At 44.3% G+C, this 13,163-nt stretch overlaps 1 protein-coding gene across 3 annotated transcripts in view; it reads right to left on the bottom strand.

Moving 5' to 3' along the window:
• Positions 1 to 13,163, bottom strand: part of PLA2G4A (phospholipase A2 group IVA) — a 75,460-nt gene that overhangs the window by 28,955 nt on the left and 33,342 nt on the right. For all 3 annotated transcript variants that reach the window (XM_075422731.1, XM_075422732.1, XM_075422733.1), the window contains exons 5-8: positions 11,041 to 11,189; positions 8,154 to 8,267; positions 4,887 to 4,924; positions 3,993 to 4,134 (exon numbers count right to left, since the gene is read on the bottom strand). In XM_075422731.1, coding sequence (XP_075278846.1) covers positions 3,993 to 4,134; positions 4,887 to 4,924; positions 8,154 to 8,267; positions 11,041 to 11,189 — 443 coding nt within the window. The remainder of the gene's footprint in view (positions 1 to 3,992; positions 4,135 to 4,886; positions 4,925 to 8,153; positions 8,268 to 11,040; positions 11,190 to 13,163) is intronic.

Raw genomic sequence — 13,163 nt, 5'->3', positions numbered from 1 at the left:
ACGGAGCAGTTGCTTTGAACAGAAGAGCCATATTACTAATCACAAATTTAGTAACGTACATTAGGCTTTGAAAGCTCTTTACAAACACTACCTAATTAACCTACAAAGGCAAATCCCAACAGGATGAAGATGGTGGTGTGCAGGTGGAAAAAGTATGTGAGGAACGCTTCCAAAGTGCCACTATTCAACAAATCTTCGTCACTGAAGTGGCATGAGCACAAGGGAAAATCTGAGTTTTCTTCAGGATGCAGAGACATCTGTAAGGAGGATCAACCAGGACAGCTGAGCAGAGTCACCAGCACCCTGCCCACAAATGCCTCCTGTCTACCTCACCCACAGCCCTTCTGGGAACCACAGACCCCTGTACTGGGGGAGGGTGGGTATACCCAGGGGTAGGTGGATGCGCAGTATTTCTTCATTTCCCCTTGATATCAAAGCAAAGTATGAAGAGTTGCAATCACTACTGTATTTCCAGAAATGAAATTCAGCGGAAGAGCTCTAGGGTAGAGGGCAGCAGCTTAAGCCAGCTTCCCACAGTAAATCCAGCTTTTAAATAATGAAAACAATAACTGAAGAGAAGCATCTACCACGCATTTCCATTCATCTGCTTCAGCCAACTGAATACAAGTTGACTCGTAGGCGTAAGCCAGGTGTTGAAAGTCAGGAGTCCTCTCCTGCTTTGCAGAGGAAGGTCGAGCACATTTGCAAGCAGGTAGGTTTGTTAAGGCAGCTTTTGAGCTGCAATTCAGTTTCCAACATGTTTAAAGGTAAGAAATGGTACAATGTGAGATTACACACACCCATCTTACAAGTTCCTCTGCAGGATACATCAGCAGAGGCAGAGGGAAGTAGCTGCGGACAGAGTACAAAGGGAAAAGAACCACCAAGAAGCCATCTCACAACCAAGAAAGAATGGAGAAAAGGCAGGAGACCAAGGCATGCACGCTTCTCCACGTACACCAGCTGGGGCTGACGCGCTCCGCTCTTGAGGCAGTCTGAACCCAAAGTCCTTTGCACATGATCAGTAAAACCTGGGCAGAGGTACTGAACCCATTCCAGCAGATTAGTAAACGGGTAGTAAGGTGACTCACAAGAAAGTGACGCTGTGAGTCAATGGCAAAAATGTGAATGAAATTCAAGAGTCTTGGCAACAAAAGCCCAATTCTCTGATCCCTGGCCACACTGCCACGCTCAGTCCCATACTACCAAAAGGCCGTGCCAGCACGGCTTTCTGCTTCCTATGGCCGGTCCGCATGGCACAATGCTGAGGGACCCAAACTGGTTTTGAACAAACCAGCTTAGCTATCATCCAGACAAACTCAGCTGAGAAGGATTTAACAAGGCTAGTGAAGTGTTTGGTCAGCGCATCTGCACCGCTCCCAGGACGCTCAGCACAGTCCAGTTCCCCTTCAACCAACAGGTGCCTCACCTCAACAAGCGCCGATTGCTTAATCGCCAGACTGGGCACGAAAATGAAAAGGATTCAGGAAACAAGATATGTTTTAAGAAAAACGGGCTCCAAAAAAGACAATCTCAATCATATTTTCCAGTAACCTGGCAAAAAAAGCTAAAACATACGCTAAAACTTATTAAATCTTGTTTTGGGAATGAGTAGTGCAGACATATTTATCCCGATGCGCTGGAAACACAGCGCACAAAATCTGGACGAGAATGCCTGTGGTGGAAAAAAAATTGCCACAGGGTCCACAGAGGACTATTAAAAATTGTGCAAACCCAGTCTTATATGCTTTCTTTAATTGATTGAAGTATTTTTAGAAATTGTTTAAATCAACAAAAATTACAAAAATAAACTGAGCGATAAAACAAGTATGAGCACTGTCATCCTCTGCGTTTCCAGAATGTGCCTCAGGATTAAGTACGGAAATCTGAAAGCACTCACTTCCCCGTCTGGGGATGCGTGATGATTTCAGAGGTATTAAAGTCTCACAGCATCCCTGCGAGGCACACGTGTTGCTATCCACAGATGAAGGAACTTAAGTGAACTTTGAGTAAGTGACTTGTTTAAGATCAAACAGTGACTCACAGGCAACTATGAATACTCATCATGTCTCCTGACTTCTGATGCCATGTTAAGACTACGAAACGTCCTATAAATCCTCCTGCTATCTCCCATCTGTAGCAATAAAAGGAAACATGACAGGCTATAAGGACAAAGCTATATTTTAATTTGAACGAAACGGGTTTTTCATTGCTGGGAGCAGCTAAAAATTCTGACAAGTCAGCTTCAAAACACGCACTTGGCATGTGAAAAACGGGCGGATGACATTACCTCAGTCCTTCCTAGGGCCGATAAGCCTACAATCGGAGATCGCTGTCTGGTCCTGGAAGGTGCCAGTTAACTGATAAGCTTTCAGTGTTTTAGACAGTGAGGGACACCAATGGCAGCTGATGCCAAAAAGCAGATGAAATCTCACCTCGTGTTTGCAGTAATTCCTGCACGCGTGCCACCAGAGAACTGACACTGCAGGCACTAAGTCTCCGTCCGGTCCCAACTGGACCTTGGCAGAATACCCGCATCCTTTCTGAGAAAGGTATTGTTCTGCTGCACGAGACCAGACCAATGACATATCCACATCTACTCTGACAAGACCTGCACGTGTTAAGATTAAAATAACTGAACTGAAAATTAAAAAAACCTTGAAAATGTTCCTTTACAATGTGCACAATTTGTATCTCTACAAAGAAAATACGTACAATACTTGTCAAATTCTTTCACCTTCCTCAGAAAGCTCTCACGGCACATTTTACTACGCAAGACATTTTAAAAGTACACCACAATAACACATTTACCACCTGCTCAAAACGTCAGAGAAATTTAAAAGGAATTCTTCAGTGCTGGTTCCAGCTTCTGCAAAAGACTGTCAGGTTCTGCTTGTACTAAAAATGCACAAAAGGAACAAAAATCAATGAAATAATCAACCCAGATTAATTCATTGACTCTGTTCATTGCTTGACACCCCGCACATACACACGGTCTTCCCGTCACAATTCTCGGAGCAGAACAGGACGGGGAAGCAGCAAGGAAGAAAGAGGATGGAAAAGCTAAAACAAAACCAGTCGACCTGTACCGAGTGCATCCTTAACTATCACAAAATAATGGAGTGTTTCACTAAACCACTGAACAGATCAGCAGGGGTCAGCACCCTTTGCTCACTCCCAAAGCACCACCCGTCCCTCCAGACCTGCTGGCCTGGCAGAGAGCACCAGCCCGTCACTGAACGCTGCGGTTTCTCACAGTCGCTAAGGAATAAACTTCCTCACCCTAATCCTATCAAAGGGGCTAAAGGAACAGAAGAAAGGAAGGAAAGAAAGTCATTTCCAAGCTGATTCTGAAACTAAACCAGCTCATTCCCTGCCTAACCCTTCAGACACGAAGGCCGCGGCGCCCCGGCCATTGCCAGAGCACGGGCTGGATCCCAAGCACGCACGGGCACCCAGCGCCGCGGCCCGCGGCCCCGAGCAGGCGCCGGACAGGCCCTGCAGGCTTCCCCAGAACCAACGCCTCAACGACGCACCGCATTCGGAACCGGAGCAAAATGAGAAGCATGGATTTATCTCCCTCACCCGGTGTTCACCTAGGCACAGCCTGCTGAGGATTTAAATGATAAGGAAGCAGATAAAAGTTACAGCAGTTTCTTTAAGGTGACAGTTCAAGCGAAAAGCTGTGATGTGTATCCTACGATGGCATTTCAGCAGTCTTGTCCTTCTGCACATAATGCACATATCTTATTTATGTGAGGCTTCATTTTGGCAGAGGATTTTGTCTCCTTAAACTTTGATGCATAAACTCAGAGCACAATTATTCTCCATTCTAAATATTGTATGCGCAGAGAGGTAAAGGAATTTTTTTTGGTCCTGCCACCTGCCTTTGCATTGAACCCTTTAGCTCGTATGTCTCATTCACGCCTCTGAGAGACAAATGCAGGACTCCACAGGTGAGATTAATCCTGCTGTGAACTCTCCAAACTTACATCACGGGAAGTGGTCAAGCTCTTGCTGTTTTCCTCTCCTAGGAATGATTTCATACTGTGCATGATATTGTCTTTTCTCTGCTGCCGAAACTTCTTCTCCTCATCGCACAGAGCCATGCTGAACCGGAGATCAGTCGAAGAGCTGTTTTGCAAAACAAACAGGCTTTAACACAAGGCATAATTCAAAACAGAATTAAAAATATCACCTAGGGAAATGAATGGAAGAGTAAATTCCTCATCAACTTACATAAGATGAAATAAAATAAAGTTATGATTAGTCAGGCGACAATTGCACCAGCTGATTTCACGGAGTGATGGACGCAAAGCACAACAGCACGACGCACCTTTAGGATGTGCATTTGATGTAGAAACCGCATTGTTCACAGACTGGTGGAAACCAAACAAAATATGCAGCTTCTGGTGGTGTATTGGGTGGTCTTACTAAATTTAAATACAGCGAGTTCACCACTCACATCCAATTATAAATTTAGTCTAGAAATTGGAATTCTCTGCTTATCCACTGAACAAAAAACTGCAATGAAAATTTTTCATACGTTCCTACTAACATACACTCTTCTTAAGTCAGAGGTGAACGTTAAGCGAGGAGAGGGTGATTTTGACTCTGTTCCATTCAGCCTTACAACCAAAAACTGAATGGATCTCAGCACAGGTTGTGCCGGCTGGCCCCAGGAGAAGGCTTTCTTCTCTAGCCTCTTCCCCACATTGTCTGATCAGACACGTACACAGGGCTGCATAAAGACCCCACTGCTGTACTTAAATAAAAGTTTTTATTATTATTATTATTATTTTTATTTTACTCTGTTAGAATTTTCTTAAAAATTATATTTGTTACTAATACATTTTCCATCTTTTTTTTTTTAATGAGATACTTACCACACTTCAAGAGACAATTCCAGAGTCATTTCTGTGACCTAAACAAGAAATATTTAAATATGGTTACATCACTCACAGAGCGAAAAAACCACAAACACACCTGGAACAAACTTTTACTGTCAGATTTTTTCTTTAAATCACTGTTTAAAAAAAGGAGGACGCTTCTGAAATACATGAAAGAGTTTCTTTTCTACGGAATTTTTTTTTTTTTAAAAGCACACGACTTGCTTCCAAAGCACACCACGAACACTGAATGCAGCAGAAAACGCTGCTAGGTCCTGACTTCCATTCACCGGAACCCATTGCCTTGGCTTTCTTCCCCTGACAATCACTTTCGATGCTGCTGTTCATCTGTGGCCTGAAGGGATCTGGTTGTCTTCACACACATGATCCCTTGTTTCTACTGCCAGCCAGTCTGTCTGCCACTCGCTTCCCCGTTCCCCCGGTAAACTTCATACTCAACTGGTATCTAAACGAGACTGGTAAGGGAATGACTGCTCTGTGATCCACACAAGCCACCAAGTGTCTTTCCACAATTCAATACACAACCAGGAAGAGCGACTGCTTACAAGTTTCTGAAAGATGAAAGTAACTTTTGAAATGTCACTACGCAACGATCTCACCTGCCAACCACAGAGCTACCTGACCCACAGGCTGCGGTCGGTCTCCTCTGCCTTTCAGAGAGCAACTCCAGGCACCAGGGTAAAACACGATGGTTAAAGTGCCAGTTGCATTGGTTAGGCAAAATCCAAGAGTACGAGGCTGCTGGAACTAGGACAGAGCTGACGGGCATTTTAACCTCCCCACCATGGCCATGGCCACCGACACAGCGGCTCAGCTTTGCAGGTGTGCAGCAGGCTCACACACAGCGCCTTGTTTCACTCCACCTCCGGCTATGAACGCGTCGCCCTCCCCGTTCCTGGCACACCATCGCTCGGAGCGGGGCTGGAACACCTCACACTGAACGCCTGCTTGACACTTCCACAGAGCAGCTAAGGACACGGAAGCGCAAAGCTGCCTCCGGCCTCCCGCATCCCGCGTACCTGCCGCCGGGCCAGGGACAACCTGGCACTCCGCTCCTGTCCGCTGAAACGGGAGCTGCCAGCGAGGCGGCGGACGGACAGGGTGGTGGGAGAAAGAAAAGGCAGAGAAATAACACAGGCAGAACATGAAGAAACAGAGTGAAGAGTCATTTACAGAAATACTTCAAAGGGCAGTAATTACATTACTCCAGCAACTGATCTTACTAATTTAGAAAGCACTTCGGAAACCACGCAGTGATCCAACGGTCAGAAAAAAATGTACGCACACGGTATTAAATAAACCCTTGAAGTGAAATGCTCCAGCAGGGAAACCGCACGGCATTTGCTATACTTTATACAGACCGCCACCGAAACGTCCGGAACACATGGTGTGTGTGCAAATCAGCTACGCGGGGCTCACTCGGACTTGATGCTCCTTTGCCATTCACTCAGACATTGCGGACTGTACTTGGCTTTTTTTGACTGGTTTTTTTTCCCTATGTTCTCTACCAATCTTTGATGCGTGCTGATGAGAAGTTAAAGCACACCTGTGATGTGGCAAGGCCTTATGTTATTGGCATGAGCTTTGTTAACTGCGTCTTCAAAATTTATTGCCAAAGGACTATCAGCTCTTTCTCGCTACCTCACCTCGTGCCTGGCAGAACCAGGCAGCAGCACTCAGTACACATTCCAGCAGCCCAAGAGCTGCTGAAGCACTTAGTGAAATAAATATGCAGAAACTTCAAAAAAATGCAGTACATTAAAAAAAAAAAGAAAAATAAGGAGAGGAGGTTACCAAAATTTCAACTGCCCTAAGGCTACGCCTAATTAAATGCTAAATCTTGCATATCAAACTCTGACTTCCAATAAACAGGCCTTAAACAGCTATTTGCTGTAACTACAGTTTTAAAGTTAAATCACACAGAAAACAGCAGAGAAGTCACAAATCAAGACCTCTGATCACGTAATAAACCATAGCCCAAAACAGAAATGCAAACAGTATTTATACATATAGCATATGTATACAATGTATACATATGAAGATAGACAGATGCGATGGATAAAATTACAAGTGCAGAATTATGTTCAGAATGGCCTCTGATACGTTACTCTAATAAATGAGGGTATTTTAATACATGCAGAACAAGCTTAATTACCCAGAGATTTAACAACAATTTCCAGGAGTGACCGTGCAGGCAGACAGCCCCTGTTAAACTGACTCCATCTGTTTCATATTCATGTTTAAAGCAAATAATCCCATTGGGACTTGCCTCTTTTTTGAGAGTGTTTGCATTAACGCATCATTGTATGGTAACTAGGGCTGTGTTACAACACGCCGCTTATTGAAAGTGAAACACACAGCAATAAAAGAATTCCTGTCAGCTTCCCAGAAGCCACAGGCCTCCGCAGCAGAGGCAATCTACTGCCCAGCAAACTCTGCATAACCGCTCGTGCTAACGCAGACCATTACGCCAAATTGCACCAAGGGGTGCAGAAACTGGTTTAGCAGGCGAAAGATTGAAACTAGACCTTTAAAGAGGAGTCTCTCAGAAGGGACACTACGAAATGCAGGGGCACTGCGTTTTTTAATCCTCTCAGCAGGACTGCGAGCAGATAAACGCAGAGCCCTTAGGCCAGCACTCTGTGTTTAACCATGGACGGCAGCGAATGCTCAGAAAACGAGCTTCAGAACAGGGTATGCAGAGAACAGCCCTCATGTGAGATATCCCCTCCCGTGCCCCCTGACTGAAAGGCTGCCACTCTTACCCCCTCCACGACGCGTTCTAACCCCTTCTTGAGTTCAAAATTTAGCTCCATATTAAAAGACACACACATACACAGTATACACAGTACTGAGGAAGACTGATGGGATCTGAAATGGTCTGGGATTTCCTTTCAGCTAGGAACATGTACTTCTGATGAGTATCAAGAGCAGGCCAAATGTTTTTCTTCTGCTTCAACAAAATGACTGAGGGAATACTCAAGTAACATCAGGCTCAGTGAGAGTCCCTACGACACATCACTTTGCCTTTACAAGCACCGTCCTCTACCGATTCATGAAGAAGCTTTATCTAACCAGAAATGTGGCACAGACAAAATCCAGGCACCTGATCAAGGACTGAAACGTGGTACGCCCTGGTCTACACAACAGTTTAGGTGTCTCAGTTAAGTCGCTCTCTTCAGAACTTCCCATCATGTGCACAGCTGCGCCCACAAAGGCAAAGCTCTGAACGTTGCAACTTACCTCATTGAACGTTAACTGGACCTCCTTCTTCTCTCCCAGTTTCAGAGAAGATATAGGAAATGCGGACGTGCCAAGAGTCTCATCCATAACGTAGTTGGCATCCATCAAAGTAACCTAGAAAAGACACGGGGGTACTCAATTCTACTTCAATAAATCCCTTTTTTAATTCCACCCTGCTATGCCTAAAGTAAAAAACAAAGAAAAATAAAGGAATAGGCCTAACCCAACCCAGGCAATGCCCAGTGCCAACAGACACGTTCTTTTAAAAGAAGACCAGCTCACGTCTACTGCAGGTGGCATCTTCAAGACACTCAACTGCAGGAGTACAACAGTGTCATTGACAAAAGGGTTTTTATCCGAGAACCTTTCTGTCAGTACATCTCGCCATCCTTCTAAGCAGACATAACTTCAAATTATATGTATAAAATACCCGGTTACTTCACATTTCCAGGTGGTAAAACTTCTCTGGGGAGAAACTTACATAGTTTTAAATGCGATATGCCAAAAACCTTACAGTAGCTTTTTCAGTGAAGCTAGAATCCCTATATGCTAGCTTTGTATCTACAGACCAATGACTTGGCAAACTGTGCAGCGCTCCAAATTACACAAAGCTTTCCCCTGTGGCCAGCCAGATCTTCAAGTCTCTTCTCATATTCTCCATGTCAGAGCACATACCTTTTCAAAACGTGATACTATCCAAAGACGGATGTGGATACCGCAGAACACTGTTCAATGCTTTTGCTCTAATCCATCTGGGTCTACACCTAGCAGTCTTTTTTCTCAGTGACAGCCTTCTCAAATAAGATATTCAGAAAGAATTTCCAGTTACCACTTACATGGTTTCTATTAAATGAGTTCTCCAAACTCACTTGGCTTACAATTTTTTCCCACTTTGTGGAACTGTATCTTCTAAAATATCATATGTCTGTGGCTTGGATCATATCTTATGCATAAAACAAACGGAATCAAGATACAATCACTTGAATAACCGGTTGCTACATCTATGCTCAGCCTCTTCTCAGCTACAAAGAATCTTCTTCATCTTGTGCTGCAAGCAATCCTTTGAAACGATGAACCATGTTTTAGGACAGAATTCCCTATTTTAATGGCATCTACGATCTTCTGCTTCCTTGGAGAACTTTATGCCCATTGCTGCAGTCTTTGAGGGCTGTCTTTTAAAGCCAACAGCAATAGCAAAAACTACTTAATGGGATCTTGGAGAGCTTGTTACATTTCAGAGTGAAAACTGCACGTGGGATAAAGATTTAGAATAAAATAATCGGAGGAGCTGAGAGGAATATGGAGTCTGCAGGAGCTTGGGAATTCAGAAGGAGGTTTTGGGTGGGGAGGTGGTTTCAGGGACCTGAATTCGGAGGCTGCACGCCATGCAGAATCCAAAGGCTCTGCCGGGCACTGCGTGCGCGTACAACAACGGCAGAACACAAACAGCAGTTGTAGCAAATTACAAAAGATGTTGCAGTAACTGGGGGTTCTCACCCTGGTGGGAAATGAGCTAGTCACAGAAGCAAGCGAATGACCCAGGCTTCCACGTGGTCTAAAATATCTAAGATCACGTAACAGTAAGAAATTAATGGCTTGCCAGCACCTCAGCTTCTTCACATCAGAATGCATACAGACACAGAGCAGAAGAGGTGGTACTGTTCCCAAGCAGGCAGCAGGTAAGCCACTGGCCACTGCTGTTTGTGACTTCAGTAATTCGTCCTTTAAAAATCCGTGAACCAAGTTTTGTACTCCAATTCATACATTACTAGCGAAGTGGCCTAAGTGTAACTACAAGCAGAATCTGACCCAGTCTTTATACAACCCCAGTAAAAGCAAGGGACTATATTTTAACTACTATTTGCTACTCCTCAGTTTGCCGTTCCACTCATCTTTCGGAGATCATGAGAACTACTATAGATCACATCAACTATTCAGCCAGCTGTAGCTCCTGCAGATCTTCCAAAAAAGCACAGGATCTGCAAACAGACAGGTAAAACTGTCTGCCCCAGGAATTCTGTTAGAATCCACAAAGGCTTTATCAGGCGAAACTGAAACAATTTTTCTTTCCCATACTGCAACAAAGGCAGGTTTATGAACCCAAGTTCTTCTTTTATTCTTCCTATTTCCACAAATGCTTTCTCACAAAGAAAGCAGAATAACTCCATCCCTCTTTCTAATTCCTGGTATTTATTTGCCTGTCTCGTTATTACAGAGCAAGAACTAAGTTAGAGATTTCAAACTTTTCTCAAGTTTCCCGCGGCCAGTTTGCATGTCTCTGACCAAAACGCGTAGTAAGAATCAACTCAGGTGACGGCTGCACCTGACCAGCTGGTGGCAGCTACCTTGGGTGACCTGCTTTCTGAAGGCTGTGATGAAGTTGTCGTGAATTCCCTCGTATGGTTGTCTCCTGTGCAGGTCGCGTATGATGCACATCACTGGGTGGGCTACTCAGCCCTCGGCTCCAAGCACAGAGACAGCAGAACCATACTGCTGCTTTCTGTCTCCTCTGGGAGAAGCAGGGAACAGGCAGAGACTTGACTTTACCTCCACCTATTCACTGTCCATAATAGCTGAATCAGTGTAGGAAGCAGGGAGAAAATAATTTATGGCTGATGTGATGAACAATAAGCTACCAGCCCTTCAGAGCAGTGCGAGAGAGAACTCGGAGGCAGATCTTACAATGAGTCTCCAGGCTACTCTTTGAATAATACAATTTATATAACACCTCCTCCTTAGCATCATGCCTAAAGGCAAAACCAGCCTACAATGTTTAAAAAAGAAGTTGTAATTTTGAGACAACAGATGCCACAAGATACTACTATTTTAACCTTCCAGACATTGTACAACGTCCGTTTCACAGATGCAGCTCAGCCATGTGATTTACCTCGAGAACATTCTCTTGGTTGGGGTCCAAAATGAACTCAAAGGTCTCGTTCCAGACGGGATTCACATCGTTATTGAAATGTTTCGTTCTCTTCCTGCAGTCAGGGGCAGATGGAATGAACAACTCCACATAAGGATCTGGAGTGTCAACTGCAGAGCAAAACAGATACTGAAGTGAGTCGGAACTCAAGCTTGGGTTGTAATAATCAATACAATTATGTGAAACCACAGGTTACCTCACGGTCTATGACAGAAAAATATTCAACTATACAAATTACATAAATAAAATGACGTGAATGATACAATGATATTAATCTCCCAGAAAGAAGCAGACATTATGCTTTTAAGAGGGGAGAAGAAAAGCCTTGAACAAACAGAATGGCACTGGGACTGATTCAGGTTTATTGGAAATATGTATGCTTCTACCAGGCAGTGGTAACTAATTTTAAAAGCTTTTACCCCTTCCTCTCTTCCTAGCCTTTAACTACTTCAGCTTGTGTCACAGCAGTAAGTATTCTACAGTACTACACAGCTTTGGATCCTCTTTCACCTTTGCTGGTTTGGCGACCACGAAGGAAATCAGCCCGGCCACCCAGGTACTGCCAAACACAGCGCAAGGATCGCTGTTCAAACCTGAAGCCACTGCAGTCACCAGAACTCTAGGGAGGTCACCACAGAAGCTTACCAACACATTAATTTGGAATAACAATTGTGCAGAACACTAACTGAAAATACAGAACCACATGCCAGCTGTAGCTCACCAGAATTATCAGCAGAAGAAAGACATGCGTTGACAAAACTCCTCTGAGGTGTCTAATAATAGCCATTCCCGAGAGCAAAGAACGCGTTGTTGGCAGCCCTAAGAATCCCACCTTTCCAACCAGTTAAAGCATGTAATTTCTTTCTGTCCAATGAGATTTTATTTTTCTGCCAAACTGGGCCAAGGCTGGTGTAGTCCCTTGCAGATTTCTCTTAAAACCTTGCTCAGATGCTTCACAGGAAGGCATGGCAAGTTGCTTCTGTGGTTTTGGTGATCATAAACAGCCACCTGCTCCGCTGCAGTAAACCTCACCCATCTTTCCAGTATCCTCTCTTCAAAGTTTGTCCTCGGCTTTCGTGAAACGATTCTAGGCCAATGCCATACCCACCATGAACAAGAATCCTTCTGCCAAAGCTTTCTTTTCAAAAGAGATCAAAACCTATTACTAGGTGAAACAGGTCTGAACATTCCTCCTTGTACACACTTTAAGGCTAAAGACACTTCTTTCAATAAAGCCAGGTACTTTTAGAGTCTCATGAATTTCAGTAATACTTTCTCAGTGAGATCGCTGAGGCCCGGAACCACATGGTTATTTCAGCTGGGAGAAGGAGCAAAAGAGCAAAACAAAGAAGCTTGATACTTTCAAATCAGAATCAATCAACTTTCGGGAAAAAAAAAACCAACAGCCAACCACCCAACCAACCAAAGGCTTTCTGCAAGCCCACAGGAGGTTCTGTATCTGTACCAGGGCAGAACAGAGCCAAAACTCCAAATGTTTGGCCTCCTGGTCATTCCAGTGGGGAACACCAGCCAGACCTGACGCACCTTCTAATGCCAAACATAAATGATACTGAACTTACTCACAAAGTACTTCAAATACGTCTGGAGATGCACAAGAACACACAAGGGTCATGCTTTGAATTAAGCATTCCTCTAGCTAGGGAAACTTCAAGGACAGGAAACAAATCTTCTGCTGGACTCAGGCTCCTTCAATCCAAAATTTTTATGTCAGTAGACTTCGCGATTCACAGATTTCACTGCGTGAGCGCTTCCCTGGACCGCTACTACACTCCGCAGAACTTCCTCGGGAGTCTTACAATGTGCTCCGTATCTGCGGGCTTTGCTAATTGCTACGATTTGGCAGGTCAGACTGCTACCCGTGCAATGAACAAGCAGCTGTTTAAAGTTGGGGACCGGAGTGGAAAGCCTTTAAATAGCAATCTTTATTAGCTCCTAAGAATTTATGTCTGATCTTGTCTCTTACTTAAAGTCAGGGGAACAGGGGGATCAACCCTCCGGTGCTTTTTGAATCTGTTTTCTCACTGGCAGACGTAACCAACTGCCAACTTTTACTGCATGCATTA

The sequence above is a fragment of the Opisthocomus hoazin genome, chromosome 6 (assembly GCF_030867145.1).
Source record: "Opisthocomus hoazin isolate bOpiHoa1 chromosome 6, bOpiHoa1.hap1, whole genome shotgun sequence".
Taxonomy (NCBI): Eukaryota; Metazoa; Chordata; class Aves; order Opisthocomiformes; family Opisthocomidae; genus Opisthocomus; species Opisthocomus hoazin.
The sequence above is the reverse complement of the archived record's forward strand: the minus strand, read 5'-3'. Positions and strand labels throughout refer to the sequence as shown.